The sequence below is a fragment of the Balaenoptera borealis genome, assembly GCF_965194805.1.
Source record: "Balaenoptera borealis genome assembly, chromosome: 6".
NCBI classification, from domain to species: domain Eukaryota; kingdom Metazoa; phylum Chordata; class Mammalia; order Artiodactyla; family Balaenopteridae; genus Balaenoptera; species Balaenoptera borealis.
This window is the reverse complement of record NC_138863.1, coordinates 55,058,338-55,081,568: the sequence shown is the minus strand read 5'-3', so window position 1 is coordinate 55,081,568 and position 23,231 is coordinate 55,058,338. Positions and strand designations below refer to the sequence as shown.

At 39.0% G+C, this 23,231-nt stretch overlaps 2 protein-coding genes across 6 annotated transcripts in view; one reads left to right on the top strand and one right to left on the bottom strand.

Annotated features, from left to right (window-relative positions):
* Positions 1-2,110: 2,110 nt before the first annotated feature.
* FKBP7 (FKBP prolyl isomerase 7) lies at positions 2,111-11,272 on the bottom strand. 5 transcript variants are annotated; one of them, XM_082395672.1, is made up of 4 exons: positions 10,440-11,272; positions 9,220-9,371; positions 4,616-4,746; positions 2,111-2,447 (listed from the first exon to the last, which is right to left on the bottom strand). In XM_082395672.1, the coding sequence occupies exons 1-4, from the start codon at positions 10,688-10,690 to the stop codon at positions 2,286-2,288; spliced, it is 696 nt and encodes a 231-aa protein (XP_082251798.1). In that variant the 5' UTR covers positions 10,691-11,272; the 3' UTR covers positions 2,111-2,285. The 5 variants fall into 5 exon arrangements, 4 of the variants coding, with proteins under 4 accessions (XP_082251798.1, XP_082251797.1, XP_082251800.1 ...); XM_082395671.1 differs by having other exon boundaries at positions 4,616-4,749; positions 10,440-11,245; XM_082395673.1 differs by having other exon boundaries at positions 2,284-2,442; positions 4,616-4,749; positions 10,440-11,247.
* A 1,294-nt stretch (positions 11,273-12,566) lies between these two features.
* Positions 12,567-23,231, top strand: part of PLEKHA3 (pleckstrin homology domain containing A3) — a 38,590-nt gene continuing 27,925 nt past the window's right edge. Inside the window, exons 1-2 of the mRNA XM_082395667.1 lie at positions 12,567-12,999; positions 16,777-16,893. Of these exons, the coding sequence (XP_082251793.1) occupies positions 12,960-12,999; positions 16,777-16,893 (157 nt within the window). The 5' untranslated portion in view covers positions 12,567-12,959. The remainder of the gene's footprint in view (positions 13,000-16,776; positions 16,894-23,231) is intronic.

The following is a 23,231-nucleotide window of genomic DNA, read 5'->3' as shown; positions in this document are numbered from 1 at the left end:
CTCTAGGGCCTGCGAGCCACAACTACTGAACCCGCATGCCACAGCTACTGAAGCCCACACGCCTAGAGCCTGTGCTCCGCAACAAGAGAAGTCACTGTAATGCAAAGCCTGCACACCTCAAGGAAGAGTAGCCCCCCGCTCACTGCAACTAGAGAAAGCCCGCGTGCAGCAATGAAGACCCAACGCAGCCAAAAATAAATAAATAAATAAATTTAAAAGTGATTCAATCCATTTAGTGTTTAAAAAAAAAAAACCACCATGAGATAGCACTAGGTATTCAGAATCTTCAAATTGCTAATAGTAAGCTTTGGCAAGGATGAAAAGCAACTGAAACTCTCATAGTAGTTGAAAAACAAATTGGTACGATTACTTTGGTAAACAGTTTGGCATTATCTGTGACAGAAAGTCTCTCCTTGATCAAACTTGTCGGGCTCTTCTGAGCCCTCTGCTTGATTAGACCCAATAGTCCCCGCTCGCCGCAACTAGAGAAAGCCCGTGCGCAGAAATGAAGATTCAACGCAGCCAAAAATAAATAAATAAAAAACAAAAAAACATAAGTTTAAAAGCACTTGGTATGAAAACAATGGGACAGAAAGGTTAGAATTAGAAACAGTTTGTATCATAGGATAATTTCCATATATAGCCTTCACGGTATTTTTGTTTTGGGCAGAGTATATGATTCAGGTGCAAATATGAGTATACTGGTCAAAAAAACTTCTAGTAACTTTTATTAATATGGATATAGAGAATGGGTGCAGTTTCCAAACCAAAACATAATACTGTATTAGCAAACTTAGTTTACTTGAACTGAGCAGGTTTTTCTGAGGGAAGTAAAGGGATGAAAGTTGATGATTAAGTGAGGAGGAGTTATAAAATTGGGTATAGGAATGAAGAAATATTGGGGGGAAAGAAAAGATAGTAAAGGTTTTTATTTTACAAAGTGTCTAACTCTGTGCTATGCATATGTGATATCCACTAATCTAGTGGTTTGTGTTGCCCTTATACTTTTAAATTATAGGATTTCTAGCAGTATATTTAAAGAGGTTAAAAGATGAACAGTGAACAATGGTTTGGAAAGAGCAAGTTTCAGAAAATGGAAAAAACTTTGTTTTGAACTCAATTGTTTTGAATCGAGCTATTTACTGCCTAACCACACTTTTCTACATACACAGTAAGGAAATCTTACATGTTCCAATAAATATGTGTCCTTTCTTGGGTACCAACATGATCTTCTACAGCATCTCTTACCTCTTATTCTCAACACGTTGGACCACAATGATTTGACCATGACGCAAAATTGCCATGGCACTTTATATCCTCATTTGCATCCTCATTTGATATCCTCATGTGTAAAATAAGTTCTACACATTTATCAAAAACTTGATGGCATACCAGTTTGTAATGCTCGTTCATGGTTAATAATAAGAACATTGTGAGAAGTGACATAGGATAGAGATACCTAGAGAAAGGGAGACTAAGAAATAGCGTAGCATCAATTTAAAACTATCAAGACAAAAAGTTAGGGATGGTAGATATAAAGGCCTACGAGAAGGAAGAGGCGTAGCACATTTATAATGATGTCTGAGGGAATGCAAGAGTCAGAGCCGTACAGACTTTATGATGCCTGCTCTAAGATAGAGGCACAAAGCCTTTGGTCTGATGAAATGTCTTTCAAACATTAGTCATTGGAACAAATACCTAAGGCCAGAAACTTGCACCAAAAAGTACAGAGACTGTGTTGAGGCTCTCTGACAGAGTTATACAACTAATACTGTCCTGCATGCATACTAAAGGAAGAGTCCTCAGTCCTATGATTTTTATATCCTACTATCCATAACGCTGTGAAATGTATAAACAAATGAATTGTTAATTCCTGGGTCCCTATTAAATATTTTAAAAATATGGGGCACCTTAAATGTTAAAATTTGGATATTTACATAACTATACATGCTGTTAAGGTTAGAGTTGGGAAGAACTTGTGGATTTTGACATAGATGTCCTCCTATAACCTGAAGGGGAAAAACTGCCCACTAGGATGCAGAGGTCGATTTTATGGTGCTGCAATTCATGTTAACAGAATAAAGCAATAAGAAACACAATCATGCCTTACTTGAAAGTTAAATTTTGCAAAACAGCCTCACATTTATTATTCCAAAATTACATGTATTGAAGGGATCAAAATATGTTCATGGGGGAAAAATAGAAAATACAACTCAGAGAAAAGTGACTTTGTTTTACATATAAAGTACAGTAAATAGCTAAGAAAATTTAGAAATAAAAATATGCTATAGTTCATCATGTTGATAGACATTGTATTCCTTAGAAGAAATGAAGCCATCACCATCATGGTCGTTCTTCTTAAAAATATCTTCCAAAACTGCATTCTGATATGACTTGTCACGTGGCTTCTCATCTTTTTCAAATTCCTTTTTCAGGTAATGACTTATCTAGGCCAAAATAATATTTCTTTAATAAAAAGATATCATAAGAAATTTCCAGCAACTTTGAGAAAATGTTTATATAAAGAAACTCATATCTAAGACTACTTATAATAAGTGATACAAAAATTTAAAAAGCTATTTGAGGTTTAATTTTTTTCAACCTTTGAAGCAATTTTCTTAAGAGAAACAGATCTTCAAACTAGCTTCCCCTGAGGTTATAGGTGGTTAGTGGTACATACTCAGAGATTAACATCTGAATTGAATTTTGTTGAAACTAAATGCTTTCCAATAATCTACACTAACCACATTATCAAAAGAAACTCCCTCTTAAGGATTTCCATTAGTGAATAAAATCCAAATTGGTATTTATATAATCTCCAAAATTATTGGGTTGGCCAAAAAGTTCGTTCGGGTTTTTGTTCCATATTATGGAAAAACCCGAATGAACTTTTTGGCCAACCCAATAATAAATATGTATAATGAATAAAACCCAACTACAGGTTTTGAAATAAAATTTAATTTTCTTAATTTTTCTATGCTTCTATAGCTCTCCCCCAATCTACAAATTATGATCTCTCTAACGTCAAATAAAGAACAGGTATTCTGAAGTATTCCCTTTTCTCTATACAACATTTCTCTAAGCAAAGACACATTATAAGCACAGCCTAACATGGTAGCTACTAGCCATATATGTCCATTAAGCACTTGAAATGTGGTAGATCAAATTGAGACAAGCTACTGTAAGGGTAAAATACACAACAAATTTTGAAGATAATAAAAAATGTCATTGATAACTTTTATATTGGTTTCATGTTGAAATGGCAATATTTTAGATATATTGAGTTAATTAACATTAATTTCACTTGTTTCTTTTTACTTTTTAAAATGTGGCTACTAAAACATTTAAAATTATGTATGTAACTCAATTATATTTCTATTGGAAATTATGTATATTATATAAATAAATTATATATTAATACATATAATAACTAAAGAGAGCAAAGCACAACGATTTGGAGATAGTGTTAAACAAGGCTGGGTATTTTATTTATTATCACTTTTTTTTGCATTGAAGTATAGTTGATTTAAAATGTTGCAGGTACACAGCAAAGTGATTCAGTTATACAAATATCTATATATCTATGATCTATTCTTTTTCAGATTCTTTTCCATTATAGGTTATTACAAGATACTGAATATAGTTCCCTGTGCTATACAGTAGGTCCTTGTTTATCTATTTTATATATAGTAGCATGTATCTGTTAATCCCAAATTCCCAATTTATGCCTCCTCTCCTCCTTTCCCCCTTGGTAACCATAAGTTTGTTTTCTATGTCTGTGAGTCTATTTCTATTCTGTAAATAAGTTCATTTTTGTATCATTTTTTTAGATTCTACATATAAGTGATACCATATGATATTTGTCTTTCTCTTAGTTTACTTAGTATGATAATCTCTATGTCCATCCATGTTGCTGCAAATGGCATTATTTCACTTTTTTTATGGCTGAGTAATATTCTAGTGTGTGTGTGTGTGTACACACACACACACACACAATCTTCTTTATCCATTCGTCTGTTGATGGACATTTAGGTTGCTTCCATGTCTTGGCTATTGTAAATAGTGCTGCTATGAACATAGGGGTGCATGTATCTTTTTGAATTATAGTTTTGTCTGGATATATGCCCAGGAGTGGGATTGCTGGATCACATGACAACTCTATTTTTAGCTTTTTAAGGATGCAGAAGCTAGGTAACTGAACTCCAGGACCCTGTTTACCAACTTTCTGGGCTACACAGTTCAAATTTTTCCTAGCTCTTTTAATAATCTCATGTAATCCTCACAATCCTATGAGGTGGGAATTATTTGCCCAGTTACGAATTCCTACAGTGCTGCTTGAAAAGATCTTCTCCTGTAGTCTAGGTGCCAGAAATAACTCGTAGAATTAGTTTGGTATTTTAATGACCCTCTTGCAGGGAGAAAGGAAATTAAACAGGCTGACTCAGTTTCAAGTTTTACATTAAAAAAGTACATTTTCTTCTTGGAATTTAGTTTTTTTGTAACCAGCTCTGTAAAAGCAAATTAATCAGTCCATACTAGGTAGAAGTAAAAATAATAGCTGTAACACAGATGTGACAAAAAATTAGATTGTACATATGAAATCTGTTTGAATTACCTCAGTTTTAGAAAGTTGCCTGTCATTGTCCGTGTCTATCTGTTTAAATGTTTCAATGCTTCGTGGTCCTTTGGTCACAGCATAAAGCTCAATCTCAAAAATCAATGTTGCATCAGGTGGAATCTTGCCTTCTGCTAAAGGTGTAAATTTTAACAGTTTAACTTACATGAAGATAACATTCAAATATTTATTTACAAATGGCCATTATAGCATTATGATTATATTATTTCATATTTATAAAAATTGCTTTCTAAATATTTCTTAGGAACACTTTTTCCATATGTCTTCAAACCAAGTCAGTTCTAAAGACCAAGGGGACCATTATTTCCTGATTAAATTGAAATAAATATAAATCATGTATTTAAAAAAATTTATTTATTTTTGGCTGCATTGGGTCTTTGTTGCTGCGCATGGGATTTCTCTAGTTGCGGCGAGTGGGGGCTACTCTTCATTGCGGTGCGCAGGCTTCTCATTGCGGTGGCTTCTCTTGTTGCAGAGCACGGGGTCTAGGCACATGGGCTTCAGTAGTTGTGACACGTGGGCTCAGTAGTTGTGGCTCATGGGCTCTAGAGTGCAGACTCAGTAGTTGTGGCGCATGGGGTTAGCTGCTCTGCGGCACGTGGGATCTTCCCGGACCAGGGCTCTAACCCGTCTCCCCTGCATTGGTAGGTGTATTCTTAACCACTGAGCCACCAGGGAAGCCCTAAATCATGTAATTTTTATTAATATACCCCAACATTATACAGGAGAGAGCTAGTGCAGAGAAGAAATTCACAGGCAGAACAATTTCAAAAATAGGTATCTTTTAGAAAATGATTTTGTTCAGTTATTTGTAAGTATGAATAAAATATATGTATTAGTATACATGTCTTTCAAATTCTTTATAGACAAAAAATAGTGCAATGACAGAACAAACCAGTAACAATTTCATGAAGAAATTTATAATAACAAAAAAGCCTTCTAAGTATTAATTTAAATAGCTCTCTTTAATAAAGTTAATCTATTAAGTGATGTCACAGATGACTTTAGCAATCTATGGGCTACTTCAGATGGCCATTCATAAAAATGACCTGCAGAAATGACTTGCTAAGAGGCACTGGGTGGCTTTTGTCACCAGTACATTATAGTTACTCAAATATTTGTTGAATGAATGGCCTCTATCACTTATTTTAAAAATGGCTAAGTTTGTTCTTTGAAGCAAACAGTAATTTTTTATATGAAAAAGTGGAGAATTCTTGCTAAAGTATTTATATAATCCAAAGAAAAAAGCTTGAAAGTTACAGCCAAAATAAGTGGATCAGTCATCTCCAAAACCAGGACACAGAACAATCTACCCACATATTACATGACTAATGTGACCATCCCAACCAACATACCACATATTACTTGACTTTATAGTAAAAGAGGTAGAGATTGATTGACTGATTGATCATTTTTACAAAACCCATTCCTATTCTGTCCAGTTAAGACCTCTTTATGACAGAAAAATAACTTCTCCTGACAATAATTAAAAACAAATTCAAAACACAAATTCAAATTTCTTAAAAAATATTACAAGTCTGAGTTTCCCCCAAATTCTACTGTAAACATAGAATATATTGCCAGTTAAGTTTTATCTTACTAAAAAATTACAGTATAAAGAAGAGAAAAATATGCACTTGCTATAGCATTACTTGTATTTAGAGAAGCAGATCAAAGACTTAGGAGTTAATGTAAAGAATCTATACATACCACATGTACTGTTAATTAAAGCACTAACAAGTCACATGCATTTCAAGACATGCAGGGGTGCTCTGTGACATTAGGCAAAGATATTGCGCACAGGAAAAGACTTCTTCAAGTACTACCTAAAATAAAGTTATAGCTAATGTTAGGTCTTAATAACAACTTATTTAAGAAAGCTTATTCAATCAAGATATTGTTTGTTAAGCAGTTACTTATGGTCTACACAGCAGCTTTTAAAATAACTGAATTCAAGCTATTAGTAAGCTATTATAAATAATGCAGGTAAACTAGCAGTTAACTACATTCCAAAGAACACACTTTTGTCGGGCCTCAGTTTCCTTACGTGTAAAATGGAGGTGTTGGTGATGTTACTAGTGAGATTCATTATTTTTATATATTTATTGAAGACACCTCAAATTGAATATGAACTAACTTCAAGTCAAATTTCTACATTTTTGTAGCAAGGGTCTGGCTTATTAATTGCTTTGGCAGACTGGGTAGTCATTTGTATCTAAGCATAAATTAGTTTACAAAAAGGATAAAATAGGTACTCATTTGTCACAGGGTAACAGGACCCAAGATGAGCACCTATTGATGAGAGGTGTGGGTGCCCTGGTAGCAGGCAGAATGTGGAGGTATCTACAAGAGAGAAAGAGAAACTCTTGAAAATGAGACTAAGGAGACTGAAAGGCAAACTCTGCCTATATCATTTTGCCTAGAATTGACCTCAACCTATGACAGCGTTTTTAGGACAAGACTGCGTTCAATTTATCTTCAATTCTCTCTCCCTCTCCTAGGTTCCTTTACAACTAAAAATAGGATACACTAATTATGGTTCTGTGGGAGCTACTTTGATGGAACCAAATGATTGGCGAAAAGCTTTGAAAGTGAAGCTGTAGTTATCTGGAACTGTCTCTTTAGGAGCTTTAAATCTGATTGGATCTGACTTGTACCACTAACTTCCCTCCAATCCAATTTGGGGCAGTGATCCCCTACTCTTGCTGGAAAGAATAGGCGTGGGAACCATTCCGCCTAATGAGTAAACTAACAGTCTTAAAGAGGGTGTGCCATTTCAACGAAATATTGGGGAGTAAAGACATTTCATTGTAGAAAATCTTTGATTACTTTAATTATATACTAAATATTTCAAATACGTGGGGTTAAGAAGGGCTCTAAGTAGACTGAGGAGGTAAAGATTCTTTCTTTGGGGAATTCCCTGATGGTCCAGTGGTTAGGACTCTGCACTTCCACTGCAGGGGGCATGGGTTCAATCCCTGGTTGGGCAGCTAAGATCCCCGAAAGCCCTGGGGTGCGGCCAAAAAAAAATCTTTATAGTCTTCACACAGCAATAGGAAGCAAGGACCCAACTGAGAATGCAATATAGAAACCAGCCCTCTGCCACACTGCCCATTTTCCCCTCTTAAAAATTTCTCTATTCTGCTCCACTTTTAACTTTAGTGATTTTTAAAAATTTAATTTTGGAAAAATTAATACATGTCTTTCTCTGTCTGACTTATTTCACTTAGCATAATACCCTCGAGGTCCATCCATGTTGTTGCAAATGGCAAGATTTCATTCCTTTTCATGGCTGAGTAATATTCCAGTGTGTGTGTGTGTGTGTGTGTGTGTGTGTGTGTACCACATCTTCTTTATCCATTCATCCATTGATGGACACTTAAGTTGTTTCCATATCTTGGCTATTGTAAATAATGCTGCAGTGAACACTGGGGTGCATATATCTTTTCAAATTAGTGTTTTCATTTTCTTCAGATAAATACCCAGGAGTGGAATTGCTGGATCATACGGTAGTTCTATTTTTAATTTTTTGAGAAACTTTTATACTGTTTTCAGTTGTGGCTGTACCAATTTACATTCCCACCAATTGGGATGTTACATACAGCACAGGGGATATAGTCAATAATACTGTAATAATTCTGTATGGTGCGTAATCTATAAATATATCGAGTCACCATGTTTTATACCTAAAACTAATATAGTATTTTAAGTCAACTATACTTCAATAAAAAATTTAGTACATGCATACAGTAAAAAATTTAAATAGTATAATATATTACAGAATGAGAGGAAATCGCCTTACCCTTGACCCTCAGGCCTCCTTCCCAGGAACATTTAATATCATCAGATGGTGTATTTTTTAGATAGTCTATGTAGATACATGACGCATATGTGAAATTTCCCCTCTCACATGTAAGCTCTCATTGAGGTTAGGAAACTGTTTCTGCATTGTACACTGCTTTATGCTCAGTGCCTAGAATAGAGCCTGGCATTGATGCTCAATAAATATTTGTTGCAGGAATATATTCTATCCCATTTTATCTTTAACACATTAATACATATGGCTCTACTTCATTCTTTTTACTGGCTGTACAATAATCCACTGTATAGATATAGCATAACTTAGTTAACTAATTTCCTACTAAGGGATACTCGGGTAGTTTGCAGTCTTGCTACCCAAAAAAGTCTGCAGTGAATGTTCTTTAAGATGTACCTTGGTACACATTCCTGGAAATGGAACTATGGGATCAGAGGATATGTGCATTTTAAATTTTGATAGAAATTGCTAAAGAGGTCGAATGATTTACATTCCCAGCAATAATGCATGGGACTGCTGTTTTTTCCATACCTTTGCCAACTTTTATGTCTTTGCTAATCTGATGGGTGAAAATGGTATCTCATTTTTGTTTTAATTTCTCTTTCTTTAATGATGACTGGACTTGATAGAGCTAAAGTTGATTGGACCCTATATTCTATATCTTATTTAACTTTGAGAGTCTGCTTTTGATTTTTTGACTATATACCCGAAGTCTATGATTTATTTTTAAATATAACTTAGAGATATACATATTAAAACACCTTACCATAGCCTTCCTTTCCATATGCAAATGAAGGGGGTATAATCAATTTTCGCTTCTCGCCAGGACACATATCCATCATCCCAATGTCTAGGCCTTTTATGACTTGTCCAACACCAAGAACAAACCATTTGGGGTGGCCTTCATTTTCTGTCCGGCTATAATTAAAAACAACACCTAGGTAAGTTGATTTCAAGAAAAATAAAATCAAACTTTAAAATACAGCTGAGCATTTAGTTCCAATTTAAAATTGGAGTCCTCTCTAACCATCTCTTTTCCTATATTAAGATTCATTCTGAACCCCCTAGTGGGGTGTTTGGCTCAAATTTCCCTCGTAATAGCCAGACAGAGGTATGATTTGCCCAAAGCTAGTCATTGGGAGTCATCTCATTTTCTTTTTTTATTGTCATCTTTACAAAAACTACTCAACAGTTAACTTTTTAATGGGTCTCCTGCCCCTAACTAGCTGCATGGCTTGTCCAAATGACTTATTTAACCATTCTGGGTTTGTTCTAAAAAATAATGGTACAGGTTTAGCCTCAAAAAGTCATTTGAACCATGATTAAAATTTGTATCTTTTCTTCTTATTAAATTTCTCTATTCTAGATGCAAAGAACTAACTTTCCCCAATTGTATTTTTATAGGGTAATAGCACAGAAGGAGAAAAGACATTCTACCTCTGAGTAATAAACCATCAATTAAATCAGAGTAAGTAGTGGTGGGATGAGGGGGCAGGCAGGACACAGGGTCCGGAAGTCACCAGAGAAAGTCATTGTAGTGGCTTCTTGATACAGCTGGAAAGTGGCCTCCAGCCAGTAAATATCGTGCTTCTGAAGGCCAGATAACATCTCCTAAACAACTCTACGTAGTCCTCAGTAAGCAGACTCCAACCCACAGCAAAGGAAAAGTGTGAACATTCTTACAAACTGTACCTTGACTTACTTCTATAGGTACCAAGGGTAGTGGTGGTGGTCGGGGGAGTGTATGGATGTGTGTATTTTTAATAATTTCTTGGGCCAACATTTTCAGTAATTTAAAATAATATTCCATATAATAGGGAAATACTATATCAAATCTGATTTCCCCCCTAGAAATAAAAGGCTGAACTCTCACTGTTAAAAAACAAGAACAAATCAATCAAACAACAAATTAGGTTTCTGGTTGGTGGAGGGAGGCTAGATTTAGTACATCAACTGGACGCGGGAGTTGTTCGCATCATTTCCTACCTGCAGTAGAATTTCGAGCCGTCTTTAGCCAAGAAGCCGTCGTAATGGGCATTTAGCAGGTCTCCCTTTTTGCTTGTGTTAGAACAGTTTTCTGGACGATGCAAAACTTCTATTTTCACTTCCTCTATGCTCTCCTCTGCCTTTTGTCCCTGAGCAGTAAAAATGCCCCACAGGTAAAAGAAAATGATTAACCTAAATAAGAAATGCATGATTCCGAGAGTCGGCCCCAGATGACCACCGCGTTCCCTCATGCGTGTTACTCGCGCGGGGTGGCAGCGCCGGCAGCCTAGTTCCGACGCGTGGCAGGCATTGTCCTACGTCATAAAAGGCCGGGGGCGGGGTGAAGCGTGGCCCCGCCCCCTTCCCTTGCGGCGCGCCCAGCAGCGGAATTTTTGCCGGTTGGCTGCTGGTTTCGTCCTGGTGGTACCCCGCGCTTTGGCTGGCTGTCTTCGGTCGCTAAGGCAACACTCCACACTTGCACCGCATCTCCTCGCTAAGTCCGCATATTTTACAAACAGTTTTCTCAGGGTTCGATAGTAACGTTCGCGTTACCTTTTGAAACTGGCGAAAGACGAAATAAGACTCTGATGGGATGTCGTAGTCCGAGGATACGATTGTCATTTCTGGGCATGAAAGGTGTCTCCTCAGATCCCTAGAGAACTGGTGGGCATCGGGGGAGGCATTCTGCTTCTGCGGTGTCCTTGAAGCGCCTTCTCGGGGTCGAAGTCATGCATTAAGAGGTTCCAGGCTAAGCCACACACTAGTACACAGAGGTACCGCTGCTCCCCGCAGCGGGGTTAACGGCCGTTCCCCAGAGCCGACTCCAGCGATTCGGGACCGGCTGCTGGTTTGCATTTCCTTTTCTCACCACTCGCGGTCGCCCTTGATTTGAGGGCTTATAGGAGTGCGGGTAAAGCTCTTAACAGTTTTGCTTTTCTTACCAACTCTGCGAGATAGGTAATTATCCACATTCCACAGACGAGAAAACGAAGTAATTTGAGTATTGGGCATCCTGTTTCAATCTCACGGCTAATACGCAGCAGGGATTTGACCAAGTCCGACACAAAGCCAGCCTTATATCCTCACCCCCAACATTTTAGCATGAAGAACTTTACAACATACAGAATAAATTTTACTACCCCATCACCGCGGCCTTATATTCACTACTTGGAGTCTATCATTAACATTTAACTATACGTATTCGATTTATTAAATACATTTCCATCTGTCCATCTATCCGTCAATTCGCCGTATTTCCAAGCGAATACCCAAAGACTTTTACCCATACCAGGACCTCAACGAAGGCCTGGATTAGGCTCTGGAAGGGCAGGTGTTATCCGCCTCAGTGATGCTAAAAGCCTAAAAGCCGCAGCACTGAGCCTGCTTATATCGGCTTTGCTTAAAGCTTGTGAAATTCCAGAAATCTGAAAATTATTGTCAGTTATACAAGGGGATGGTCATTTCCAACCAGGATTTCAAAAAATTATAAAGGCTAGAGAAAACTTCCATTTTTAAAATAAAGTCCAACGCTTGCTTCCGTGTTTTATATTCTAAATGAAGTTGTGGCTAAGATTCATTGTCGGCGTGGTGACAGTTCCTTGGGGCCCCTCGCGGTTCCTTGCCGGAGGGCTCTCAATGGCACACTGACTTCCTAGAAGATAATTTCTCGGACCCCCTGAATGGGAGAAGGATACGAAGGAAACATAAATAGGAGGCTTTTTTTTTTTTGAAAAAAAACAACCACCAGAAAGACCTGAGGCTCAGTTACAGGAAAACCTGAGAGGCCTACGAGTGCGACGTGGGTGGGGGAGGGGGGGGCGGCTCGTCCTCGGGTCGGCCCGGGGGCTGCGCACGCAGCCAGGTCCGAGTCCGCAGGTCCTGGGCCCTGAGGCTTAGGCCCCGGGGGGGCCGTCGGTCCGGGTCTCAGCGTCCGGGGTGAGAGCTGGCGCCCAGGGCTGCCAGCCGAGGGCCTGTGGGATGATGAGGAGGAGTCACGGCTCTGGCCCGCCCTGCTCGCGCAGCCTCCGGCTCGGCGGAGTGGCTGCAGGCCGCGCCCGTTCCTCCAGCCCCGCCACCGGGGAGGGGTTTCCCGGGACGAGCCGGCCCCTTTCATCCAGGAAGTGAAAGCGACGTCGGGGTCAATGAAAACAAACGAGAGACCGGGGCGGGGAAAGGAAGGCGGGCGAGGAGGAAGGAGCGCCGGGGCGCGGAAGGGAGCAGCCGGGCGGTGGAAGCGCGAGCGGGAGGCCGGCCGCTGTCCCGACTTTGCCGCCGCCGCCGCCGCCGGGGCTCGCCCGGGGATGTCTCAAGGCCCCCAAGCACCACGCGGCGGCCGCCGTCCCGGCCTCTGAGGGCCGCCACGTCCCGGCAGCGCGCGCGGGCTGAGGGCTGCTCTGTGCCGGCTGGGGGCGCCCGGGGAGGGGCCCGGGCGGGCCGGGAGGGGCTGCCCAGGCCCCGCGTTTCCCCCTTCACCGCGGCCGGCGCCGGGCCAGGAGGATGCGCGGCGCCGGGCTCTGAAGCATGGAGGGAGTTCTGTACAAGTGGACCAACTATCTCACCGGTATGAGGGCTCGGCTGACCGGCGGTGGCGGGGGCGGGGGGCGGCGGGGAGAGGACTTGGACGGGCTCAGGCGGGGAGGCTGCGGAGAAGGCGGGTAAGGGGCTCCTCCTCCCTTCCTCCAGGCCGGCGGGGACCCTCACAGCGAATCGGCTCTGTCTGGTTCCCGGGCTTAATCGCTCTCTGTCCCTTGTAAGTGCCCATCTGGCCTCTGCAGGGGACAGTTCGAGGCTGCGCACCATCCTGAGGGTGGGAAGTGCACCTGACCATTTCTTTGCCCGTGTAATAATACTTCTGTTTTCTCCTGTAGCTCCCGAAACCATTCCTAGTCACTCTACGTGTGTTGTTGCAGTCTCTGCCTTTACTCACACTTAATTCAGCATTTTGTTGATAACTGAGTTGTTGGGGCATAGGACTGTAATGGGCCCTTTAAAATCAAGATTTCGTTTTAGGAAATCTTTTCACTGTTTCTTTTAATTTTCCTTAGCGACACGGTTTATTTTAAAAATTCTCTCGTTGAAGTTGTTCAAGCATAGCAAGCAAGATTTTGGAAGCTGTTGCCAGATTATATTCTCTTAGGGGTTGATTGTCAATGATTTATCCTTATGTTTTGGTATTCAGGTAAGTGTGTGAGAAATTGTGGGAGAAAGTGCAAGACACAGAAGGTGGAGCAGGCAAGTCAGTTTTACTCATGAAGTGGGTTGAAAGGAAGAACTCCAAAGAACTAGGTGTTTCTGTAGAAATGAGAGACCAGCAGGGGAGGGCCCTTTTCCATGACACCAGCAGTCTGGCTTATTAAAAGAGCCTTAAATCTGAGTTGTAGTCCCATCTCTGCCATCAGCTAACAGTAAGGACAAGTCACTTTTTCTCTCAAGATCTGTCTCATAGGGCCGGGGTGATCAACTAGTTTATCCTGAAGGTGTCTTCCAACTCCAGAATTCTGTGATCTCACCAAATTAGAGGAAGGGGAGTGGATTTAAAGTAAGATTAAATAGCAAACAGATTTCTTGGTTTAGTGTAATAGGCCAATCTTGATTTGCTGCCCACTTGTTCACTCTGGCGAAAGTATTGAACCCCTTAGTAATTGTATCAGACATTCAACTAGTGTCCATCTGACCTTGTGCAAAATTTGCATATAAACACTTAAAGACATAAGCACTGAGCTACAATTGTCTCTGTTTTTTTGATTAATTGGAATGTTAAAGACAGATTTATAGCAGCGAATGCTTTAACATTTATGATACATGGATGTTTTGTTTGCATTAAAATGTCAAACACTTTATTTCTGTAACTGGTATGTTTTAACAGGAAACATTTAAAAAACGAGGCAAATTTTTTTTATTAGGCATTTTCACATGGGCTGTTGTGAGAACAGTTATACTGTTTAGTTTAACTTTGAGATGGTAGTTACTATGCTTTGAGACGCAGATGATCATCTCACTGCAAACATTGTAAGCGCGCAGTGTCTTGGGAGGTCATGTGAGGATCTTATGCATAGCCCAGAGCAATGGGTGATTACTAAGATGAGTCAAAATTTATTCCTGGAGCTAAGTGTGGTCTTAGTGGCCCTCTTTCTCATCTCCTGTCGCTGAGCACCAGCTAGTTGAGCTTTTAACGTTGTGTACTTAAGGTTTTAATCTTTGCAGAGCATTTAAGTTAACTGCTAGTATACGGTGTAGAAGCTTGATGAAATGAAATCTTTTGTTTGGAAGAATTCTATTTTTAAAATTTAAATTTGGCTCAATGGCATGCTGATTATTACTTTTAGTTCATCTTAGGTCAAAAGGATGAATAGCTGTTCATACTAAGTGATCTTTAAGGAACCTTCCAGTTTGATGACAGTGTTCTTTAGGAATCCTTTGTAGAGAATAAGAATTTCAGTAACATTTGGTAGTTTGAGATAAAAAAGAATGTGTGTTTTGAAAAGGTATTAGAAAAGGGAATACCTATGATTTTTTTCCCACAGATATAGCCCTTATATATATGTGTGAATCAATTAGAGATTGTTTTATTAAATATTTCTTCAAAGAGGTATGTAGAGATCATTAACAGTCTTAGTTAGATTAATATACTTAACTATAGTCACTTTTCAAGTTGGTACAAATTCTAAATGAATCATTTTGCTCAATATTTATTTTAAAGAGATATTGAATCACAATAATGCAGGCTTACAAAACCACAATTTGTCCTGTAGGCACACTAGACTGGGGGTAGAGGAGTGTATTTTCACCATAACCTTCTTATAATTTGTTTGCCAAGGTGAATGAATGTTTGGAAAAATACCATTTTCATCATTTCTATGCATGCCCAATACATTATGGATATACTGGATATACTGCGTATCTGTACTCTCATGGGTAACAGGCAATATCTCAGTTTTCTGTAATCATTCATTCATTCAGTCACTTGAGAAGTACATTTTTTTTTTAGCACCTGTTGTGTGCCAAGCACCTTTCCCAGGTTTTGGGAATTCAGTGATGAACAAGCTAAAGTTCATGTACCAGAAGAACTTACCTTCTAATTTGCTAGACCTCATTAAGGAATATAGAGTTTCATGAAAAAGAATTTTCCAAGCCTCTGAAACTTGGTTTTGGATATCCATCCCTCTGAACTGTATTATCACACTCCCTGCTGTTAATCTTTTTATGATGACTCAGCATTGTCATTCAAGAGTGTTATAGGTAAAGCCTTTTGGGGAGGTAAATCCTGGGTCTATATCAGGATGTAAGAATGATTCCCCTGTCTGTCACTGTCTTGGTACTGTTTGGCCCAGAAAAACTGAACCGATTAATATAGCAAATAGTGTCTACAGTGACCAGGCTGAATGGTGATTTAACAGTCACAGAAAGAACAAGGGCAGTCGCACTGCCTCCAGCATGGTCACCATGTTATTAATCAGTGAACTATTGCACATTAGTGGCATGCTTGATAAGATTTCAGGGAACACTGAGTTTGGCTTGCAAGAGTGGGAGTTGAGCTTCAAGGAAAGCCATCATCACCCCCAGCTTCGCATTAGAGCCAAGTCTGTGATAGTTGTGTGCTGTAGTCATTGAGTCAATGCTAATTAAATGAATGATTTCAATTTCTAGCATTTCTGCCTGCGCTGTGCAACAGCAGGGCAAGGAGAGAGGAGTGGTGGCTCCGTGCTCTCACCACAGGGTATGCAACTTCTGTGTGAGAGGCTGTAATTCTTCCAGCACTCACTGTGTGCAAGGGAGTTGGCTTAGGCAGAGTATTTCATAGGAGAGAGGAAAGCCACATTGCAGAATGAGAGGGCTAGGTGGCACCTGAGAGGTCTTCTTGTTCACTCCACTCATTTTGGAGGCTGGGAATTTTTGATATTTATTGGGATGAAAGATTTGTCTCAGGTTATTCAACCTGGGACAAAGAATGATAGCAAAACTAGGGCTAGAATCCATGTCTTCCGTTGCTTTTTCCATTATGTTGTAACCTGACTCTGTTTCCCTTAGGAAAAAAGGGGCAATTGTGTTGCATTCTGTGTGTAGGGCTATTTTTGAAGATGGGTCTGATGGGTTGTTAATGAGAAGGTTGTAAGCCAGAATAAAGGTATTATTCCCCATATTTATTCTGATCTAGAGGTTTCTCCTAGATCCTCTCCTAGCAAGAGTATTTTGGGCAGATCTTGGCAGTTAAGAATTTCATTGTCAGAATGTTAGTTTACAGCCAAGGAATGACATGGATGGTAAATTTTGTGATCATAGTTTTCTGTGTGATTAAAGTACTTTTTTATTGCTATTTTGTTATTTATGATCTTTGTAGGTTGGCAGCCTCGTTGGTTTGTTTTAGATAATGGAATCCTGTCCTACTATGATTCACAAGATGATGTTTGCAAAGGGAGCAAAGGAAGTATAAAGATGGCAGTTTGTGAAATTAAAGGTAAGTGAATATATGGAATTAGTTGAATTAGTAGTTAGGTAAGTAAAGGGTTCTTCGGCGTGCTGCAAAAAGAGGAGAAAAGCATTTCTAACCAGGAAGGAATCTTCTAATGCCATTTATCTCCTTAGCATTCAGAAGTGGCACTTAGCATTGTTAGGCACAGTTTTTGATATTTCTCCCTCTATAAATATACTTTGAATTGAAATTCGAAGTACTAGTGCTAGTCTTCCAATGTGGACTTGAAAAAGCAATTTCTTGTGGATGCCACTTTAGTGTCCATGCTGAGTCTACAAGTGTTTTCTTTCATTTTCATTGAAACGTGTTGTAAAGATTGGAAGCTGAACTCTAAAGATGATGAGGCCAGTGCAGTAGGTTTTTGATAAAGTATGAACTCAGAGTCATAAACTCTGGTTCTTTGCTGAATTGGAAATAAGCTCTTCTGGGTAATAGAGATGTTTTTCCTTTCTTTTTCTTCTTTTTTTAATGATCTTGAGAGTTTCAGGGAGTACTGGTCAGGAATATTGTAGGAAGCTCCTCTATTGGAATTTGTCTGGTGTTTTTCCCATGATTAGACTGGGGTTATGGGTTTTAGGGAGGAAGATCACATCATATCAGGAGTACATGCTATCAATATGATATACCAATTTTTTTTCCAATGTATAATTACCATTTTAATATTTTTTTTGGAGAGGATGGTTTTTTTTCAGTCTATAAGGACTTAGCTCTTTACATGGACTTCGGTGGAGGTCATGGGACAGCTTCCGCAGGTCTAAACTGGGGTGGGAGTGTTTGGTCCATCTGGGATGGGCTTCATGGGAACGATTCCTGACTATCTTGCTGTGACTGGCACAACTCACGCAGTAATGTAGTTTCGATGTAAGTACAGGTGGGGAAGCACATAGGAATCGAAGACACTTACTTCCGAAATGTCCCCGATGGCTGCGGCCTCTACTGTTCTAATTAATGACCTTAATGGTGTCCTTGGGCACGCATTGGGCAAAGTTGGTGCAGTGAATAGGCTGTACGTGGCCATGGCCCTTTTTTGGCATAACCGTTGTTCCTTCTTTTCTTGGTCATCCTGGAAGTGAGGACCTGAGAGAGCTGACATATCACTCTTGACATTAACCTTGACCACCTGTCTGAGGTAGTGTCTGTCAGATTTCTCTACTGTAAAGTTACCTTCCCCACTCCTTTTCCATACTGTGCTTTTTCAAAAGGGGAGAAAAAAGCAGTAAGTCATGCTGTAATTTTCATGAAGGAAGGTTTCATGGACCATTGATTCATTTGTGTGTGTGGTTGGGATATGTGGGGTGCAAGTAGGTAGGAGAAATCAGACAAAATGGTAATGAAAAGTATTGAATTCTTCAAAGAGAATTGAAGGAAAAAATAAAGCACTAGAGAAGGGTGTGTTAAACCCTGCAGGGGGTCATGGTTACATAAGATATAGAAACACTTCAACATTGTTACTTGCATATTCCCTGAACTATATGAGGTGTAATTTTGTTTTATTTTTATAAATCACACAAGAAAAGCACATTCAAAGCATGAATTTTTATTTTTTAAAAAAATGGTGGGAACTTCCCTGGCCATCCAGTGGTTAAGACTCTGTGATCCCACTGCAGGGGGCACACAGGGTTTGGTACCTGGTTGGGGTAAGATCCCACATGCCACGCACTGCGACCAAAAAAAAAAAAAAGATATAAAAAAAAATAATGGTTTTATCTCATCTTATTCTTCATATTTGATTCCAAATGAGATTCTGACTCTTGTCAGAAATCAAACTATATTCAAAGTTTAAAGATTTGACAACCTTGAGGATATTTAAAAGACTGTTAGTGGCAGAATTCTTAAGGCGACTCTAGCACTTTTTCAAGCCATGGCAGTATTTTTGTTGTCCTTGTTATTTGTTTAACGAATAAGATACAGAAATGGGCACAAATCTTCAATATTCAGCTTTAAGAATGCCTACAAAGTGAATACACTTGTGTAATCGCCACCCAGATCAAGAATTAGAATATTATCAGCATTCTAGATGCTGGGATAATAATCATGTTACCTCAGCCACTAATCTCTCTAAAAGGTTACCATTAATATGACTTTTATCACCATATTTAAGTATTGCCTGCTTTTGAATATTATATAAATGGAATAAATCAATGTTTTCTTTTGTGTCTGGCTTAACTCAACATATTTGTGAAATTCATCTATGTTGTTCTTTGTAACAGTTCACCATTCTTACTGATGTGTAATATTTTTATTGTGTGATTGTCCCACAGTTTGGCTCTCCATTCTAGTATTGATGGGTGTTTGTTTGTTTTTTCCATTTTATTTCCATTTTGGGACTATAATAAGTAAAGCTGCCATAAACATTCTCATATATTTATTTTGTTGAACATATATATGCGTTCCTGTTCAGTATATATCTAGAACTGGAGTGGAATTGCTAAGGGAGACATTGAATATTCATACAGTCAGCTTTAACAGATATTAAAGAAACTACTATTCTTGAATTTTGTTAAAACAGTAAGGCACAAAGAAGCAGACTTACAGATGTAGAGAACAAGCTAGTGGTTACCAGTGGGGAGAGGGGAGGGAGGAGGAGCAAGATAGGGGTAAAAGATTAAGAGGCACAAACTACCGTGTATAAAATAAATAAGCTCCAAGGATGTATTGTACAGCACAGGGAGTGTAGGCAATATTTTATAATAACTATAAGTAGAGTATAGTCTATAAAAATTTTTAATCACTATGTTGTACAGCTGAAACTAGTATAATGTTGTAAATCAACTATACCTCAATTAAAAAAAAATTATTAAAAAAACCCAGTAAGGCAGACTTTACTCAGGTCTATTAGAATAGGTATAGGAGCTACTGCAATGGAATTTTGCAGTAAGGGAGAGAAATTGGGCTCAACTCTGAATACAACAAGGAAAAGTGGAAGTTTATAGCCAAGGAACAGAGTGGCAGGGAGTGGGATGGGGGAATCAGTGGATGGAAAATTGCAAGGAGGAAACTTCAGAGGTAAAGGGGGATTCTGGTTGAACAGACCTAACAGGGTTCTTATTGGAGGCAGGTCAGGGTGATCAGATATTACTTGGGGGTGGTGGGAAGTGGAATTTGGTCAGATAAGGAGGGTGATCAGATATTGAGGGGGGCGGATTCTGGCTAAACTGACTTAGCAGGATGTTTGCTAAAAGTGGACTCTACTAGGACAGAGCCGGAAGCCCCAGATTGGGCCTAGTCAAGCAGAGGGTTCAGAAGAGCCCAACAAGTTTGATCAAGGAGAGACTTTTTGTCTCAGATAATGCCAAACTGTTTACCAAAGTAATCATACCAATTTGTTTTTCAACTAGTATGAGAGTTTCAGTTGCTTTTCATCCTTGCCAAAGCTTACTATTAGCAATTTGAAGATTTTGAATTCTTCTACTGTACCTCGTGCAATCTCATGGTGGTTTTTTTTTTTTAAACACTAATGGATTGAATCACTTTTAAATTTATTTATTTATTTATTTTTGGCTGCGTTGGATCTTCGTTGCTGCGCACCGGCTTTCTCTAGTTGCGGCAAGCCGGGAGCTACTCTTTGTTCTGGTGTGCAGGCTTCTCATTGCGGTGGCTTCTCTTGTTGCGGAGCACGGGCTGTAGGCGCGCGGACTTCAGTAGGTGTGGCATGCGGGCTCAGTAGTTGTGGCTCGCAGGCCCTAGAGCGCAGGCTCAGTAGTTGTGGCATACGGGCTTAGTTGTTCCTCGGCATGTGGGATCTTCCCGGATCAGGGCTCGAACCCGTGTCCCCTGCATTGGCAGGCGGATTCTTAACCACTGCGCCAGCAGGGAGGTCCCTCTCGTGGTGGTTTTAACTTGCATTTTTTTCAATAACTAATGATGTTGAGTTTTTTTTCAGATATTAATTAGGCATTTGAACATCCTCTTCTTTTGAAGTCCCTTTTCAAGTCTTTGGCGCAATTTCTAAACTGGGCTATCCTTCACATTGATGTGTAGGAGTTCTTCGTATAGTCTGAATGAGTTTTCGTATTGCAGATAATTCTCCTGATCTGTAGTTTGTGTTTTCATTCTGTTAATGGTATCTTTTGACGAACAGAAGTTTTTAATTTCAGTAATACCCAATTTGTCAAAAATTTTTTTAATTAGAACTTTTTATGTCCTATTTAAGAAATCTTCTTGAAGGTTTATTGTTTTACCTTTTATATTTAGGTCTATTTTAGGTTGGTGGTTGACGTAAAATTCATTTTTTTTTTTTTTTATTTCTGAGATACACATTTTAAAGTAATAACTAGAATTATGACTTAACAACATTATACCAGAACATATAAGATTTTTAGAAATTTCATGTAATGTCTGAAGCATTTATATTAACTTATTTCCATACAAATAACCCAATGAAAGTTTAGTATTAGTTTTGTTTGTTTTTTTATACTGCAGGTTCTTATTAGTCATCAATTTTATACACATCAGTGTATACATGTCAATCCCAATCGCCCAATTCAGCACACCACCATCCCCACCCCACTGCGGTTTTCCCCCCTTGGTGTCCATATGTCTGTTCTCTACGTCTGTGTCTCAACTTCTGCCCTGCAAACCGGCTCATCTGTACCATTTTTCTAGGTTCCACATACATGCGTTAATATACGATATCTGTTTTTCTCTTTCTGACTTACTTCACTCTGTATGACAGTCTCTAGATCCATCCACGTCTCAACAAATGACTCAATTTCGTTCCTTTTTAAAATTCATTTTTATATATGGTGTCAGGTAGGAGTCAAGATTCCAGTTGACTGAGCACCATTTATTGAAAAGAGCAACCTTTCACCGATAGCACTGTAAGGTCATCACAAAGCAAGTGACCATGTATGTGTGGGTTTTTTGGGGACTGTCTTTTGTTCATGGGCCTGTTTTTCTATCCTTGTGTCAATATCACACTATCTTGATTTCTTTAACTTTATACTTCTTACTATCTGATAGCCTAACTCTTCTCGCTTTGTTCTTTTTCAGCATTGTCTTGGCTAATACTGGCCCTTTGCATTTCCTTATACGTTTTAGCATCTGCTTATAAATTTCCACAAATACCTGCTGGAATTTTGATTGGAGTTACATTGAATCTATACATCAATTTTGGGAGAAGTGTATTCTTGACAAGAGTCTTCTGATTCATTAGCATGGTATATTCCTGTATTTAATTAGGTCTTTGATTTCTCTTAGTAATGTTTTGCAGTTTTGCATGTAGAGGTCTTAATTTATTTTTTCCTAGGAGCTTGATGTTTTGGGAGCATTGTTCTTAAGTTTGTTGCCTTCTCAGGTAACTACTTTGGAGAGGACAACCCTTGACTGACACATAAATTCTGGTATTTTTAAAAATGAAACTAAATCTTATTGTAGTTTCATTTTGTAGCAACATCTTTGGAAATTAGAGCATTGTTTTCTTTTAAGGTAGCTATTGGTGCTTTCACTAGTATTAGCAAGTAGCAAAAAAGAGTTACTCTTGGAGCTTTGGGATTTCAGTAGCTTTATCCTAGCCAAAAATTTTTTGCGCCCATCATTGATTGTTGCATGATCATATATTTTACAATCTGTATCTACTTATATAGAATGGTCTATATAAGTAGAATAATAAGATAGCAAAGTTTTTGTGGCACTTATTTGCCATAGTACACTGAGCATCTGGTCAATGTTTTCAGTAATTAATCATCTAAATTAGGGCTTCTGCCAGACACTCAGGGCCCGTCATAATTTGGCTCCACTCAGCTTGTTTATTCACGAATATATCATTACTTTGTAATCCAACACAAGGCTCTATTTAGGCCTGTCTCCTGATATCCTCAGTACATATTGTGTTTAGTTCCTTATCTAGGCCTTTTCTTGTGCTGTTTTTCTCTTAACCAAGTTCTGCTGTTGTCAAATCCTTCTTCTTGAAGACTTTTTAACTTCCTGCCTCTTCTTACCTTTCATTATAATCACACATGAAGTCTCTGTACCAAAGAGTTCAATGTTTAGGTGTTTTATTTTTAGTGTATCGGTTTGTTTCCTGGATAAAATTGTTCCTTCTGTTAGAGCAAAGACACCTTTCTTCTCCTCTCCTGTCTTCCCCTCTACCAGCACTGCTCTGAGCAGAGTAAATATTTGTTGATTAATGACAATGTAACACAAATTAATCTTACAACAAAGATTTAGGATTGGCTCAGCATACAATATGGTTAGCTCTCTTTTGTCAGAGATCCAAGATGGGGGTGTGTGTAGGAGAGGAGGAGGAGGGTGGAGGGGAAGAGGAGATTTTCAAAACACTTAGGCTTTCCAGGTGGTTATGAGATGCTCATTAGTTGCGGACT